Source organism: Brassica oleracea, unplaced genomic scaffold, assembly GCF_000695525.1.
Source record: "Brassica oleracea var. oleracea cultivar TO1000 unplaced genomic scaffold, BOL UnpScaffold00946, whole genome shotgun sequence".
In the NCBI taxonomy this organism is placed as follows: Eukaryota; Viridiplantae; Streptophyta; class Magnoliopsida; order Brassicales; family Brassicaceae; genus Brassica; species Brassica oleracea.
The window spans coordinates 6,392-17,649 of record NW_013617540.1 but is presented as its reverse complement, the minus strand read 5'-3'; the positions used below and the strand labels follow the sequence as shown (position 1 = coordinate 17,649).

The window sequence follows — 11,258 nt, the reverse complement described above, 5'->3', positions numbered from 1 at the left end:
GAGGTTCAAATTTAAGAAAAGATTAAAGTTTTAATATTGTGTTCAAAAGATATACTTTATAATTTTTATAACTTTATAGTTCTATAGTTTAGGGTTTGAGGTTTAAATTTAAGAAAATATTAAAGTTTTAATATTGTGTTCAGAGTTGAAGGAATGAGTTTGTTCCCGCCCAAAATATTTTGTTCCCGCCCAAAATACGAAACGTCGTGAAACAAATTACACTTGACGGCTTGAGTTATAGGACGGATGGCTTATACCATTCAGATACGTTACGATTGAGTTATGCATACTTTACAACTGAGTATGCATACGTTACGGCTAAGTTATAATCAAATTACGGCTGAGTTATGCATACGTTACGACTGAGTTTATAAATTTTATAACTTTATAGTTCTATAGTTTTGGGTTCGAGGTTCAAATTTAAGAAAAGATTAAAGTTTTAATATTGTGTTCAAAAGATATACTTTATAATTTTTATAACTTTATAGTTCTATAGTTTAGGGTTTGAGGTTTAAATTTAAGAAAATATTAAAGTTTTAATATTGTGTTCAGAGTTGAATGAATGATTTTTTCCCGCCCAAAATACGAAATGTCGCGAAACATATTACACTTAACGGCTGAGTTATAGGAACATTACGACTGGCTTATACCATCCGGATACGTTACGGCTGAATTATGCACACTTACAGCTGAGTTATGCATACGTTACGACTGAGTTTAATTATAAACCAACCCTAATCTATAACCTAGAAACAAAAAAACTTGCAGCTGTGTCGACAAAATCTAAACCTAACTAAACCACCATGTGTTTCTTCCATATCACGAGAGGTGGGAGGTCATTATTGTCTTCTTCCTTCGCCACCGCAGTCTTGTTACCACGAGAGCTCCGACGTCTTCAAGCCACACAACGGTTTTGTTATCTCCTCCACCATCAAGCTCATCTGCCTTATCCACCTTCTAGTAACAAGAACAAATTCAAAATACAGAGAAAGAACAAGAGAGATTGAAAGAGAGAGAGGTGACCAGTGTGGTGACAAGTGGTGGAAGTGGCGACTACGGTGAAGATGGAGACCGACAAAAATGGATCTGAGAAACAGAAACAAGGACGACGTCGGCAAGTATAGATGGCGACGAGCTCAATATCCGTGACTGACGGCGAAGACCAGTCTTCTTCGACACTTTTTTTTTTCTCCGACAATCTTCTTTTCTTCTTTGACGTTTCTTCTTCTCTCACTTCTAAGATTTACAAACCAAATATACTAAGACATAAGAAATGAATGATAATGTTTGAATCTCTCTTGTTTACAAGACAAAAAGTGAGAGAGATGAAGAAGATCTGGAACTGAAAAGAACTCCCGAAAGAAAGAGAAGAGGAGAAGGAGACGTCAAATAGACGAGAGAATGTGAAGAAAAAAAATGAATTTTAAACCATTAGATCAAAACTAATCAATGGTCAAGAATTGTAATCCTTGTACTAAAAAATCTAACCAATGAGAAAGAAGTTAGAAGATAATCACTAGATGGATTTGTAACCCTTAGATTAAAACAATCAATGGTTAATGTTTTAATTTTGATGGTTAAAATTATATTTTATATTAAAATGTATTTTTGATAAAGCTTTAAATTTTAAAACTTGGATTTTATGTTGATTTTTTGATGTATGGTTTAAATATGAAGTTTAAAGTTTATGGTATATAACTGAGTGAGTTTAGGGTTTGGTATATAGTGTTCTGGGTTTCGATTTAAGATTGTATTTTTAAATAACAAAAATATTAGAGTTTTAACATTTGTAGTTAGAATTTATGGTAGATGATTAATTAATTTTTTTAAAAAGTTTGAAGTTTAATGTTTTATGGTATAGGTCAAAGTATGTGGTTCAGGGTTTATGGTTAAAGGTTCGAAATAGATATGGTTTGAGATAATGTTTTGAATATATTTAACTTTATAATTTTATATTTAATATTTGTAGTTTAAATTTTAAGACATTATAAAATATTATAATTTTATATTGAAAATTTTGAACCCCTAGACTAAAATCAATAAAATGTCATGAAAAAAGCAATATAATTTGTAATTTTAGCTCTTTTCAATTTGTTTTAAAAATTGCTTAAATTTAAAAAAATGTAGTTACTGGTTTAAATCAAAATTTAAAATGGAACTTTAAATTAAATTTTTTTTTAAATGATTAAAATTTGAGTTTAACTCTAAACTATAAACGTAAACTATAAACGTAAACTTTAAATAATAATAAAAATATTGGATTTAATGTTCAAAGATAAACTTTAAATTTTTATAACTTTATAATTCTATAGTTTATGATTTGAGGTTTATATTTAAGAAAAGATTAAAGTTAGAGTTTTGTAAGTCAGAATTGTATAAGTGATTGTAAGAGAACATATATCTCAAGATCAAGTTAAAGTCTCAACTTGAAGTTTAAGAAACTATACACATTCAGTTGATTTATATTCACTTTATATTGATAAGATGATCTTCAATATAACTTCTTAAAGTACTTGAATTCAGTTTTCCGATTTTAGGGTATGTTTGAGGTATTGCTGATTTATATAAACGATACGGCTGAGTTATCTAAACGATACGGTTGAGATATCTAAACATTTTTTGATTTTAGGGTATGTTTGAGGTATGGCTGAGTTATGTAAACGACACGACTGAGATATATAAACGACACGGCTGAGTAGTGTAAACATAACATAAATCAAACACACAATACATGGGTGAGTTATGTTTTTTACATAGAAAACCAAAAATACATGTTTTCTGCACCATTCCGGTATTCGTCCATGTATCCAAGCTTCAATGAACTCCTCTATGTCGTCTCTGCTGAATCCGTCACTTCTTTTCATCTCTTTCATTTTCTTTTTGTTCAATTTTCTTTTTCACTCAGATCTGAAAAAAATTAGATTATCCAAATATGGGTATGAAATCACAAACAAACTTAATTAAATACATCCCACAATTGTCGATCTGGGAATTTTGGAATGTATTTGTCTTTTCTCCTCGGAATGCACACTTCTTATAGCTAGGTTTTCGGAGATTGGGGGAAAGTAACTCAGCCACAACTGCATATATAAACTAAACTGCATATATAAACCAGCCGTAAAAGAAAAGTAACTCAGCCACAACACAAATTAAAACTCAGCCACAAACTCGAAAAACACAGCAGAGAAGATGATTTCATTTCAGACGATTACAGCGAAAAAATATTTCGTAAAAACGATTGGAGACGACGATTTCAGGGAAGACGATATCGAAGAAGACAAGACAGAAAGTTAGTTCGAGGAAGACGAAGTAAACACAATGTCGATGACGATTTCAGGGAAGAGGCGGTTAGGGTTCCTTTAGTTCTTCGACGAAGTTGTGCAGTGTTGTTGTGTTTTTTTTTCAACATTATGTAATTAAAGAGATGATTGATTGTTCTCTGTTACTGATGTGGATATTTAATTAGTGATGTGAATTTAATGTTTAAAAATAATTTCAATTAAAAAAAAACTAACCAAATGCCTTTATTGTCATTTACTAGGGGTATCTAAACACTCTAATAATTTTTAAAAGATGTATAACACTCTAGTAATAAACCAACTTTTCTTATACATTCTAGTAATTTTTTTTTTTTTTAAAACTAGCGCTGTATGCATTCTAACATAAATAACTGGACTGTAGAAGTGAGGAACTGTCTATCAATAAATTGTCATTTAAACATTTACTTCCTTCTATTTATGAAAATGATTTATATTTTTGTCGATCCAGGTTTTACATTCACACCATCGTCACACGAGCGAGCTACATACGTGTGTCTCTGTGTGCTTTAAAATGATTTCTATTAAACCGGGAATATTCAAAATGTAGTACGTCATTACATGATCACTTAACTAATACATTAACCAACTTCGTCTCTTGATCTCTACTACTAACCAATTAACCAACCAAAACAAACTTTCAAATCTTCTCCTCTCCTCTCGCTTCATCTCCCTCCGTTTCCGTCTTGTCTTTCGAATCTGAACATCTCTGGAAATAATCTAAAAGAAAATGGGTGAGAACGCCATCTCAGGTTCGTTTGAAACCGTTCTTGCACCGCTTCTCTCTTCTTATGTTCTTGATGACATATATTCTTGGGTTTTGGTCCTTTAGATCTCTGTTTTGCTTCATATCTCAGGTGATCTCAAGAATATAGCGATCGACACAGGACGTTCAGAGACTCTCGTGGTCTGTTTCGGCGAAATGCTGATCGATTTCGTGCCAACGGTGGGAGGTGTATCGCTGGCGGAAGCACCAGCTTTCAAGAAAGCACCAGGAGGTGCACCTGCTAATGTAGCCGTTGGTGTCTCTAGACTCGGTGGCTCCTCTGCTTTCGTTGGAAAGGTCTCATCTTTTTTTTTTTCACAATTTTATTGATTTATTAAATCAAAATTCCAGATATTAAAAGTTTTTCGATTTTTTTTGTTTTAGGTAGGTGATGATGAGTTTGGACGAATGTTAGCTGAGATTCTAAGGCTGAACAATGTGGATAGCTCCGGGATGAGATTCGACCACGAAGCACGCACCGCTCTCACCTTTGTTACGTTGAGAGGTGACGGAGAGAGGGAGTTTCTGTTCTTCAGACACCCTAGTGCCGACATGCGTCTCTTGGAGTCTGAGCTTGACAAGAATCTAATCCAAAAGGTAGAGACTTTCACTTTCTTGATCCACACGTTTTCAATGAGACTAAGTGGACTGGCTTCTTACAGGCCAAGATTTTTCATTACGGATCTATCAGTTTGATCGAGGAGCCTTGCCGGTCGACTCAGCTCGCTGCTATGAAAATCGCTAAAGCCTCAGGGAGTCTCTTGTCGTATGACCCGAATTTGAGATTAGCGTTGTGGCCATCAGAGGAAGCTGCGAGGAAAGAGATCATGAGTATATGGAATTTAGCAGATGTTATAAAGGTTGTGTAGCATTATAAAGTTTGAGGTGAAGTATCAGATCATTTCACTAGTACTGAAAATGACACAAGTCTTTGTTGTTTTTAGATTAGTGAGGAGGAGATAACGTTCCTGACTGGTGGAGATGATCCTTATGATGATGAAGTTGTGTTGCAAAAGCTGTTTCATCCAAATCTTAAGCTTCTTGTTGTTTCAGAAGGACCTAATGGCTGTAGATACTTCACTCAGGTTTTTGCCTGTCCTTTTTAACATTTCATCTTCCATATCAGATTTACTAATTCTTGTAGATATAATATTTGTCTTGTAGGAGTTTAAAGGTAAAGTTGGTGGAGTGAAAGTGAAAGCGGTTGATACAACCGGTGCAGGAGATGCATTTGTGAGCGGTCTATTGAACAGCTTAGCTTCTGATCTCACCATTCTCAATGTACTTGCTTGCTCACTTGTTATCTCTTTAATTATTACATTATCTGGCTTTTAAACTTATATAGACTGATATTTGCAGGATGAGAAGAAGCTAAGAGAGGCGCTTCTATTCGCAAACGCTTGTGGAGCTATTACTGCAACAGAGAGAGGAGCCATTCCAGCTATGCCCACCATGAATGCTGTTCAAGACCTTCTCTCTTCTTCTCGCTCCTAAAAATGCTCAAAAAGTCTTTTTTTTTTCGAATGACTCAATTCATTACTTTTTCACTGTACTTTTGTTCCTAATTTGGAGGAACGCAAGAATGTTGAGTTAGATTCTTCTACAAGGAACAAAATTTCTGCTCTATGAAATGTGTGCCGTTGTTTGTGGCGGAGAACGACAAGCACTCTATTTGATGAAAATGCCGAAGCGAACTATTAGTGAAATATTATGAACGTGAGTAGCACGTGACAACTCCGTAAATAAAATATAATAAAGTCAAACTTGGTAATAAGGCTGGGGGTATAACCGACATACTACAAATATAACGGCGTTAAGAGTCGGAACGTCGAGTCTTGCGTGAGAACTTAACGAACTTTTTTTTTTTTAATGTTTGGCCGTCAAAATCAGGGACGATAGATAGTTCTCACTTCTCACGTTCTCTCCATCTTCACTCTCTCCTCTGAGATCCAGACTCTTATTATTGGGGAAGAAGTTTGATTTTTGATCGGAAGAAGAAGAAGTCGAGGCATTATTCGAGCGGTGGTTGAAGAGGAGATGATGGCGTCGGATCCAAAACTGAAGGCAGAGATAGGTCCCGACGGATTAGCAAGAGAAGCTCCTGTTATTGCTTACACTGAGAAGGTAATCTTTAGCAAATGACTCATCTCGATGTATGTGTGATTTCGTTTCCGTTTCGACTGATTGATCGCGAATCTCTGTTGTTTATGGAAACCAGATAATCGAGGAAGAACAACTTCAGTTGAGGAAGTAAGTATCTGATTCTGGAATTTCGTTTGATCGATTTGATTTTTTTTATTTAAGAATGAATGTGGTGTGCATCTTGCGATCTGAGATTCTGTCAATGTTGCATTCTTCTCCTTGTGATCCTAGTCTCTTTGAGAATACTGGAGTCTCTCTATTTAAGAATTGAATGTTAGTTTTTTTTCTTCTGCTTAATGAGAGAGAGAGAGAGCTTCGTTTGTGAGTCAGATACATTGAGGAGAACTATTCAAAGATAAGGGATGTCGAAAGGGAATTTGGAAACCTCACCTTGGAGATGAAACTCACTGCTGGTCCTAAGAAAGTTGGTATTACCACCAACTCTCTCTCTCTCTCACTCCTTTACTGCCTTTTGCCGATTTGACTTACTTGTCTTATTCTTTTGTCTTCAGCGCTGGAACACTTGAGAAAGAAGATTGAAGCCTGTACTGAAAAGATCCATGCTGCTAAGTTGAAAGAAGATGAAGCCCGCAAGGTTCTTTTCCTCTTCGTTTATGTATCTCAATGTTTTCTTCTCTCACTTGGAATAGTATAGTTAGTTGTTTTAGGTTGAATGTGAGCACAAGTAGATATTTTACAGTTTTTTTTTATGCTCTTGGTTTTACTTTCCATTTCATCTCCTATTGTTCTTGAGATTGACTATCCTGACCTTTGAAGTCTAGAGATTGTTAATTAATCACACAATTCTTCTCTTATTTTATTTGAATCTACTTCTTATATATAAGTTATTTTGTCTTCTCAAGGCATATGAAGCAGCATCAAAAGTTGTCAAAGATGAAGAAGCAATAAAGCAGAGCCTTTGCGATGATTTAAACAGTCTGGTACAAATATCTTTCTCGAAAACCAGTCATGGGAATTACATTTTCCTTATTGAAAGACATTCAAATCTCAATCTTTTCTAAACCTTAACGATAGGTACAAGAAAGCAGCAATACTCAGTACGCCAGACTTGAGGAACTGAAAAGAAGACTAGAAGCGCTAAATCCAAATAGATCATCATCTACTTCTATTCAGCAAGTAAGCTATCTCTCCTTCTAAGTTTATGTATTCCGTATGTTCCTAACTTATTTGGCAAATGTTACAATAATATCAAATATATTTGCTTGTTGATAAGCGGATACATAAAAAGATGTTGAATGTTTCTTATTAGGTCCATGAACCGGAGACTAAATCTGTAGCCGACAGCTTACCAGCAGCAGCCAGTGCTAATCAGACTCACCCGGAAAACCCAGTTAATGACAACTGGAAGGAAGAGGGAGGTAAAGAACAAGGACAGAGGCCAGATGGAGAATCAAAAACGAGGAAGAAACCACAGATTCAAGGAAGGGGAAGAGGAATTGGAATCATGAACAAAGGTAGAGGAGGTTGGACAGGTGCTGGATTCGATGTGGATGGTAGAAACTGAAAAGTTGAAACATATATTACAATACACACATCCAAAAATTACCAGGTAGTTTCTCTTTATCTTTTAACATCAATGGACCTATAGCTCTACAGAGACCTCTCAGTTACTCGTGTGTTACTGACAAGTAAAACCATTCAATCATATTTGGCTTCTTTAATCATCATCTTTATTGATTTTATGATCTGTGAACTGTGTAAGATGATTAGATTGGGGTTTGATTGGTTATGGTATGTTTCAATATGACTAGTAATCATAAGATTTGACTTTCAGATAAAGTTTATAGATATGAATTCAATTTGAGCTCTTCTGAAACCAGCCAGATATAACTGAAACTGATCTCACATTGAAGAGTTTGTAAATGAAATGGGGGTCAAAAGAGTAACAGTGAAGTCTTAATGTTTTCCTTTTCTTCTGTATATCAAACAATGGTGAAATAAGTGAACCTGTGACCAATGTGTGTCTGAAGTCCATAAGTGAGACCCAGTTACGACGTCACGCAAAATCTTTGTTTTCTAGTTTTAACAAGTTTTTGCTGAGTAATAAAAAGATCTCTAATCTGTCACTCTCTTTTAAGTTTCTACTCCTGTCTTCATCTCATATGCAATAATGGTCATTTGTAATGTCTGATCTTCTCCTAACTACCTTTTTTCATTTCCATTGCATGCTCCTTTCGTTCTTACCACACATTCATCATTTTGAAAGCTGACAAGAAATAATAAACCATCACCATAATCAATCTTTAATAAACCATCACAATAATCAGTTCTTAATGAAATCTCCATTGCAATTTTCCTCTTTAAAACAATCAATCTTAATTAATTATTTTATATGGAAAGAATTTGAAGACATTGGGAAAAGAATATTGCAGGCAAAAAAACTGCATTGAACAAAGAGAAAGAGCATGAAGAGTTTGGTTGTTTTTTGCTTAACTTTGGTGAAGAGTTTGGTTGTACAAGGCTGAAACTGATTAGACAAGATCGAGAGAAGAACCGGAGCCCGAGAGATTAGGCGAGGCTGATAGTAAAATAAATGAGAGAGAGAGAGTCATAGGTTTTGGATATAACAAACTCGGTGAAGAACAAAGAAGCAATCACTAAAAGACAGTAATGAGCTTAGAAGAGACGCAACAATTTCTTGCTCACCAAGAACCAGGTTTTCGAATAGAAAGAACAAGCCAAACACCATTCACAATTATATTTATGGGGATTTGATAAAATAGAACAGAAACATTCTAATATACAGTTACAACATAAAACATTATAATATACGAATCCATTTAAATTCTCTTGAAAAATTAAATATTATATTTTCTCCAGAAGTAGGAACTGAAATTTCTTTAAAACGAAATTACAAGTGTTTTTTATAACCAGAATGATTTTAACCGTATGAATGAATGGTTCTAGTGGTGGTGTAGATTTTATTATATCCTTGAGTCACTCCTAAGCCGCCTCAATCGCCTTAATGTTAGTTCTGGTTGCTACTTTCTATTGGCTCTTGTTTATGCGGCTATTTCATTTTCTCGCCAGGTGTTATATGAATATTGATATTTTACTTATGAATGAATTTTAATTGGGAGAAAAAATCCAGAATGTCTTGGTATACATAGTATGTATCCTACCAATACTTCAACATAATCATCTCATTCCATTACACACATATATATTGAAAGATATGAATTAGTTCATTTTATATTTATGTTATGAAATGATTATCTTTGTATTTTATCTGATGAAATTGATCAATTCTATTCATGTCAAATAGTTTTTTAGAATTAATGAAATAAATCATTCCACATTATTACATTCCAAAAATTAATAATCCAGTTGCAACCATTAATTGATGTGACAATATTTGAAAGCTTTAAATGTTTATGATATTTATCGTGACCACAGAACATTGAATTTGAACACTTAATCCCGCAATCTACCTGATATTGGAGTTTTGTAAGTTGGTTAAATACTCTAGTGACCACAATCTATTTCAACATTTCATGAGTCATGACGTAGTTCATTCAACAAAATTTTTAGTCTTCGACTCTTTAAAACGAGCTTAATTAAGAGAACTTCCACACACAAAAATGTATCATTAATTACATTGTTTGTGATATGGGCCCATGAAAATCAAAGTACTTAGTTCGAAGAGAATAGTTTCATTTAGTTATCAGTATAAATGTGACACAAGACCTATAAATATACACATATCCACTGAGATAATAAGTAGCTCGATATCATATTTAAGGAACAAGAAGAATGTTAAGATCGGCTCTTTGGAAATCCGATGGAAAGGTCAGTTTCCACATCCTCTTTCTCTTTGCTTCCTGATGGCATCCCGCTTGGTTCTTCTCCTACCTGACATATATTAAAAGTGTATATAAGTTATTTTATTGCTTTGAATAATTAGTGAAAATAAAAGAAAAGAGTCATAACTCAAACCCTCGTGTAGATAAATAAGTAATTAACCCTAATATAAAACATTTTGGGCAAAATATATACCGAATACATGAATGCCATATTCCGTTTTTTTCAATACATAAGTTATATTCATTTTGTGAATGTGTAAATGAGTTTTGTAAATCAATTTGTACGTATTGATGACTCTGTGATGCACATATAGGTAATAGTGGTATGGTACATACCCTTCCACTAAGCCTGACTCTCTCGTCCTTGAGCTCCCTCTCCTAATTTTCAACAAGAGACTTCAATAAATATCCACGACAAAGGAGAACCGATCCACAAAAATCAAATTGTAACTATTCTAACCTTGGCTTTTAGTTTCTCTACCTCGTCTTCATATAATTTAGCCTACCAATAATCCAACACAGGATCCAAAAGACAAGTAAGTACTCATACAACGAAAGAATCATCTCATTATATATACACATTAATCAATGCATTGTTTCTAACCTTTCTTGATCTAACAATATGAAGGCTTTTCTCTATCTGTGTGGCTATTTCCTTTTGTTCTTGTAAAGAACAAAAGGCCACACTTTTCCCCATCAACTTCCTATCAAATTAAGCGACATTTCAAAATCAACACACTTCTTTTAGTAACCAGTATTAACATGTAGAAAACTATATATATATGGCAACTGAGATACAAACTGGTTATGAACTTCAAGCATTTCAATCTTTTCCACCATTGTCACCATTTCCTTCTTTAGTCCCTGTATATCCAAAATAGTTGTACCAAGTTGATATCTTGCATATTTGCATTGTTTTATCCATTCATTCATAAACATTTTCATCATAGAGATTAGGATTTAGACATGTTTAGGTTGCATTTTGCATACATGAGTCTCTATTAGGTACTGGAGTGCCACATGGAGTTCTTGGAGACATTTGGAGCTCAAAGGAGGTGAAATAGGTGATCATTAAACGAGCAGAGCATGGGAGCGACCTCCTGGAGCGACATCACGAAGTCGCTGTGTCCCACCTCTCAGAGGGACCTTCCTAAAGCGACGCCATGAAGTCGCTCGCGTTCTCGTTACTCCGAACAGTCTTAGATGACC

At 34.4% G+C, this 11,258-nt stretch overlaps 3 protein-coding genes across 4 annotated transcripts in view; 2 read left to right on the top strand and 1 right to left on the bottom strand.

Moving 5' to 3' along the window:
• Nucleotides 1–3,962: 3,962 nt before the first annotated feature.
• LOC106320507 (probable fructokinase-7) lies at nucleotides 3,963–5,614 on the top strand. Its single transcript, XM_013758877.1, has 7 exons — nucleotides 3,963–4,069; nucleotides 4,175–4,380; nucleotides 4,468–4,680; nucleotides 4,746–4,943; nucleotides 5,028–5,168; nucleotides 5,248–5,364; nucleotides 5,443–5,614. Exons 1-7 carry the CDS (start codon nucleotides 4,048–4,050, stop codon nucleotides 5,575–5,577), a joined length of 1,032 nt encoding a protein of 343 aa, XP_013614331.1. The 5' UTR covers nucleotides 3,963–4,047; the 3' UTR covers nucleotides 5,578–5,614.
• A 331-nt stretch (nucleotides 5,615–5,945) lies between these two features.
• On the top strand, nucleotides 5,946–7,975 carry LOC106320508. The gene is made up of 7 exons (XM_013758878.1): nucleotides 5,946–6,207; nucleotides 6,302–6,333; nucleotides 6,556–6,653; nucleotides 6,738–6,820; nucleotides 7,089–7,166; nucleotides 7,261–7,362; nucleotides 7,496–7,975. Exons 1-7 carry the CDS (start codon nucleotides 6,121–6,123, stop codon nucleotides 7,748–7,750), a joined length of 735 nt encoding a protein of 244 aa, XP_013614332.1. The 5' UTR covers nucleotides 5,946–6,120; the 3' UTR covers nucleotides 7,751–7,975.
• Nucleotides 7,976–9,879: 1,904 nt separating this feature from the next.
• LOC106320509 (MADS-box protein SOC1-like) overlaps nucleotides 9,880–11,258 on the bottom strand; it is a 7,745-nt gene continuing 6,366 nt past the window's right edge. For both annotated transcript variants that reach the window (XM_013758879.1, XM_013758880.1), the window contains exons 4-8: nucleotides 10,852–10,913; nucleotides 10,654–10,753; nucleotides 10,510–10,551; nucleotides 10,386–10,427; nucleotides 9,880–10,098 (exon numbers count right to left, since the gene is read on the bottom strand). In XM_013758879.1, the coding sequence (XP_013614333.1) occupies nucleotides 10,003–10,098; nucleotides 10,386–10,427; nucleotides 10,510–10,551; nucleotides 10,654–10,753; nucleotides 10,852–10,913 (342 nt within the window). In that variant the 3' untranslated portion in view covers nucleotides 9,880–10,002. The remainder of the gene's footprint in view (nucleotides 10,099–10,385; nucleotides 10,428–10,509; nucleotides 10,552–10,653; nucleotides 10,754–10,851; nucleotides 10,914–11,258) is intronic.

Bases quoted from the DNA above. Each gene is read 5' to 3' on its own strand.
- LOC106320507 (XM_013758877.1), top strand. From the start codon at position 4,048: ATGGGTGAGAACGCCATCTCAG. The intron at 4,070-4,174 runs GTTCGTTTGAAA...TTCATATCTCAG, and splicing joins GGGTGAGAACGCCATCTCAG to GTGATCTCAAGAATATAGCG. The intron at 4,944-5,027 runs GTTGTGTAGCAT...TGTTGTTTTTAG, and splicing joins ATTTAGCAGATGTTATAAAG to ATTAGTGAGGAGGAGATAAC.
- LOC106320508 (XM_013758878.1), top strand. From the start codon at position 6,121: ATGATGGCGTCGGATCCAAAACTGAAGGCAGAGATAGGTCCCGACGGA. The intron at 6,821-7,088 runs GTTCTTTTCCTC...TGTCTTCTCAAG, and splicing joins AAGAAGATGAAGCCCGCAAG to GCATATGAAGCAGCATCAAA. The intron at 7,167-7,260 runs GTACAAATATCT...CCTTAACGATAG, and splicing joins GCGATGATTTAAACAGTCTG to GTACAAGAAAGCAGCAATAC.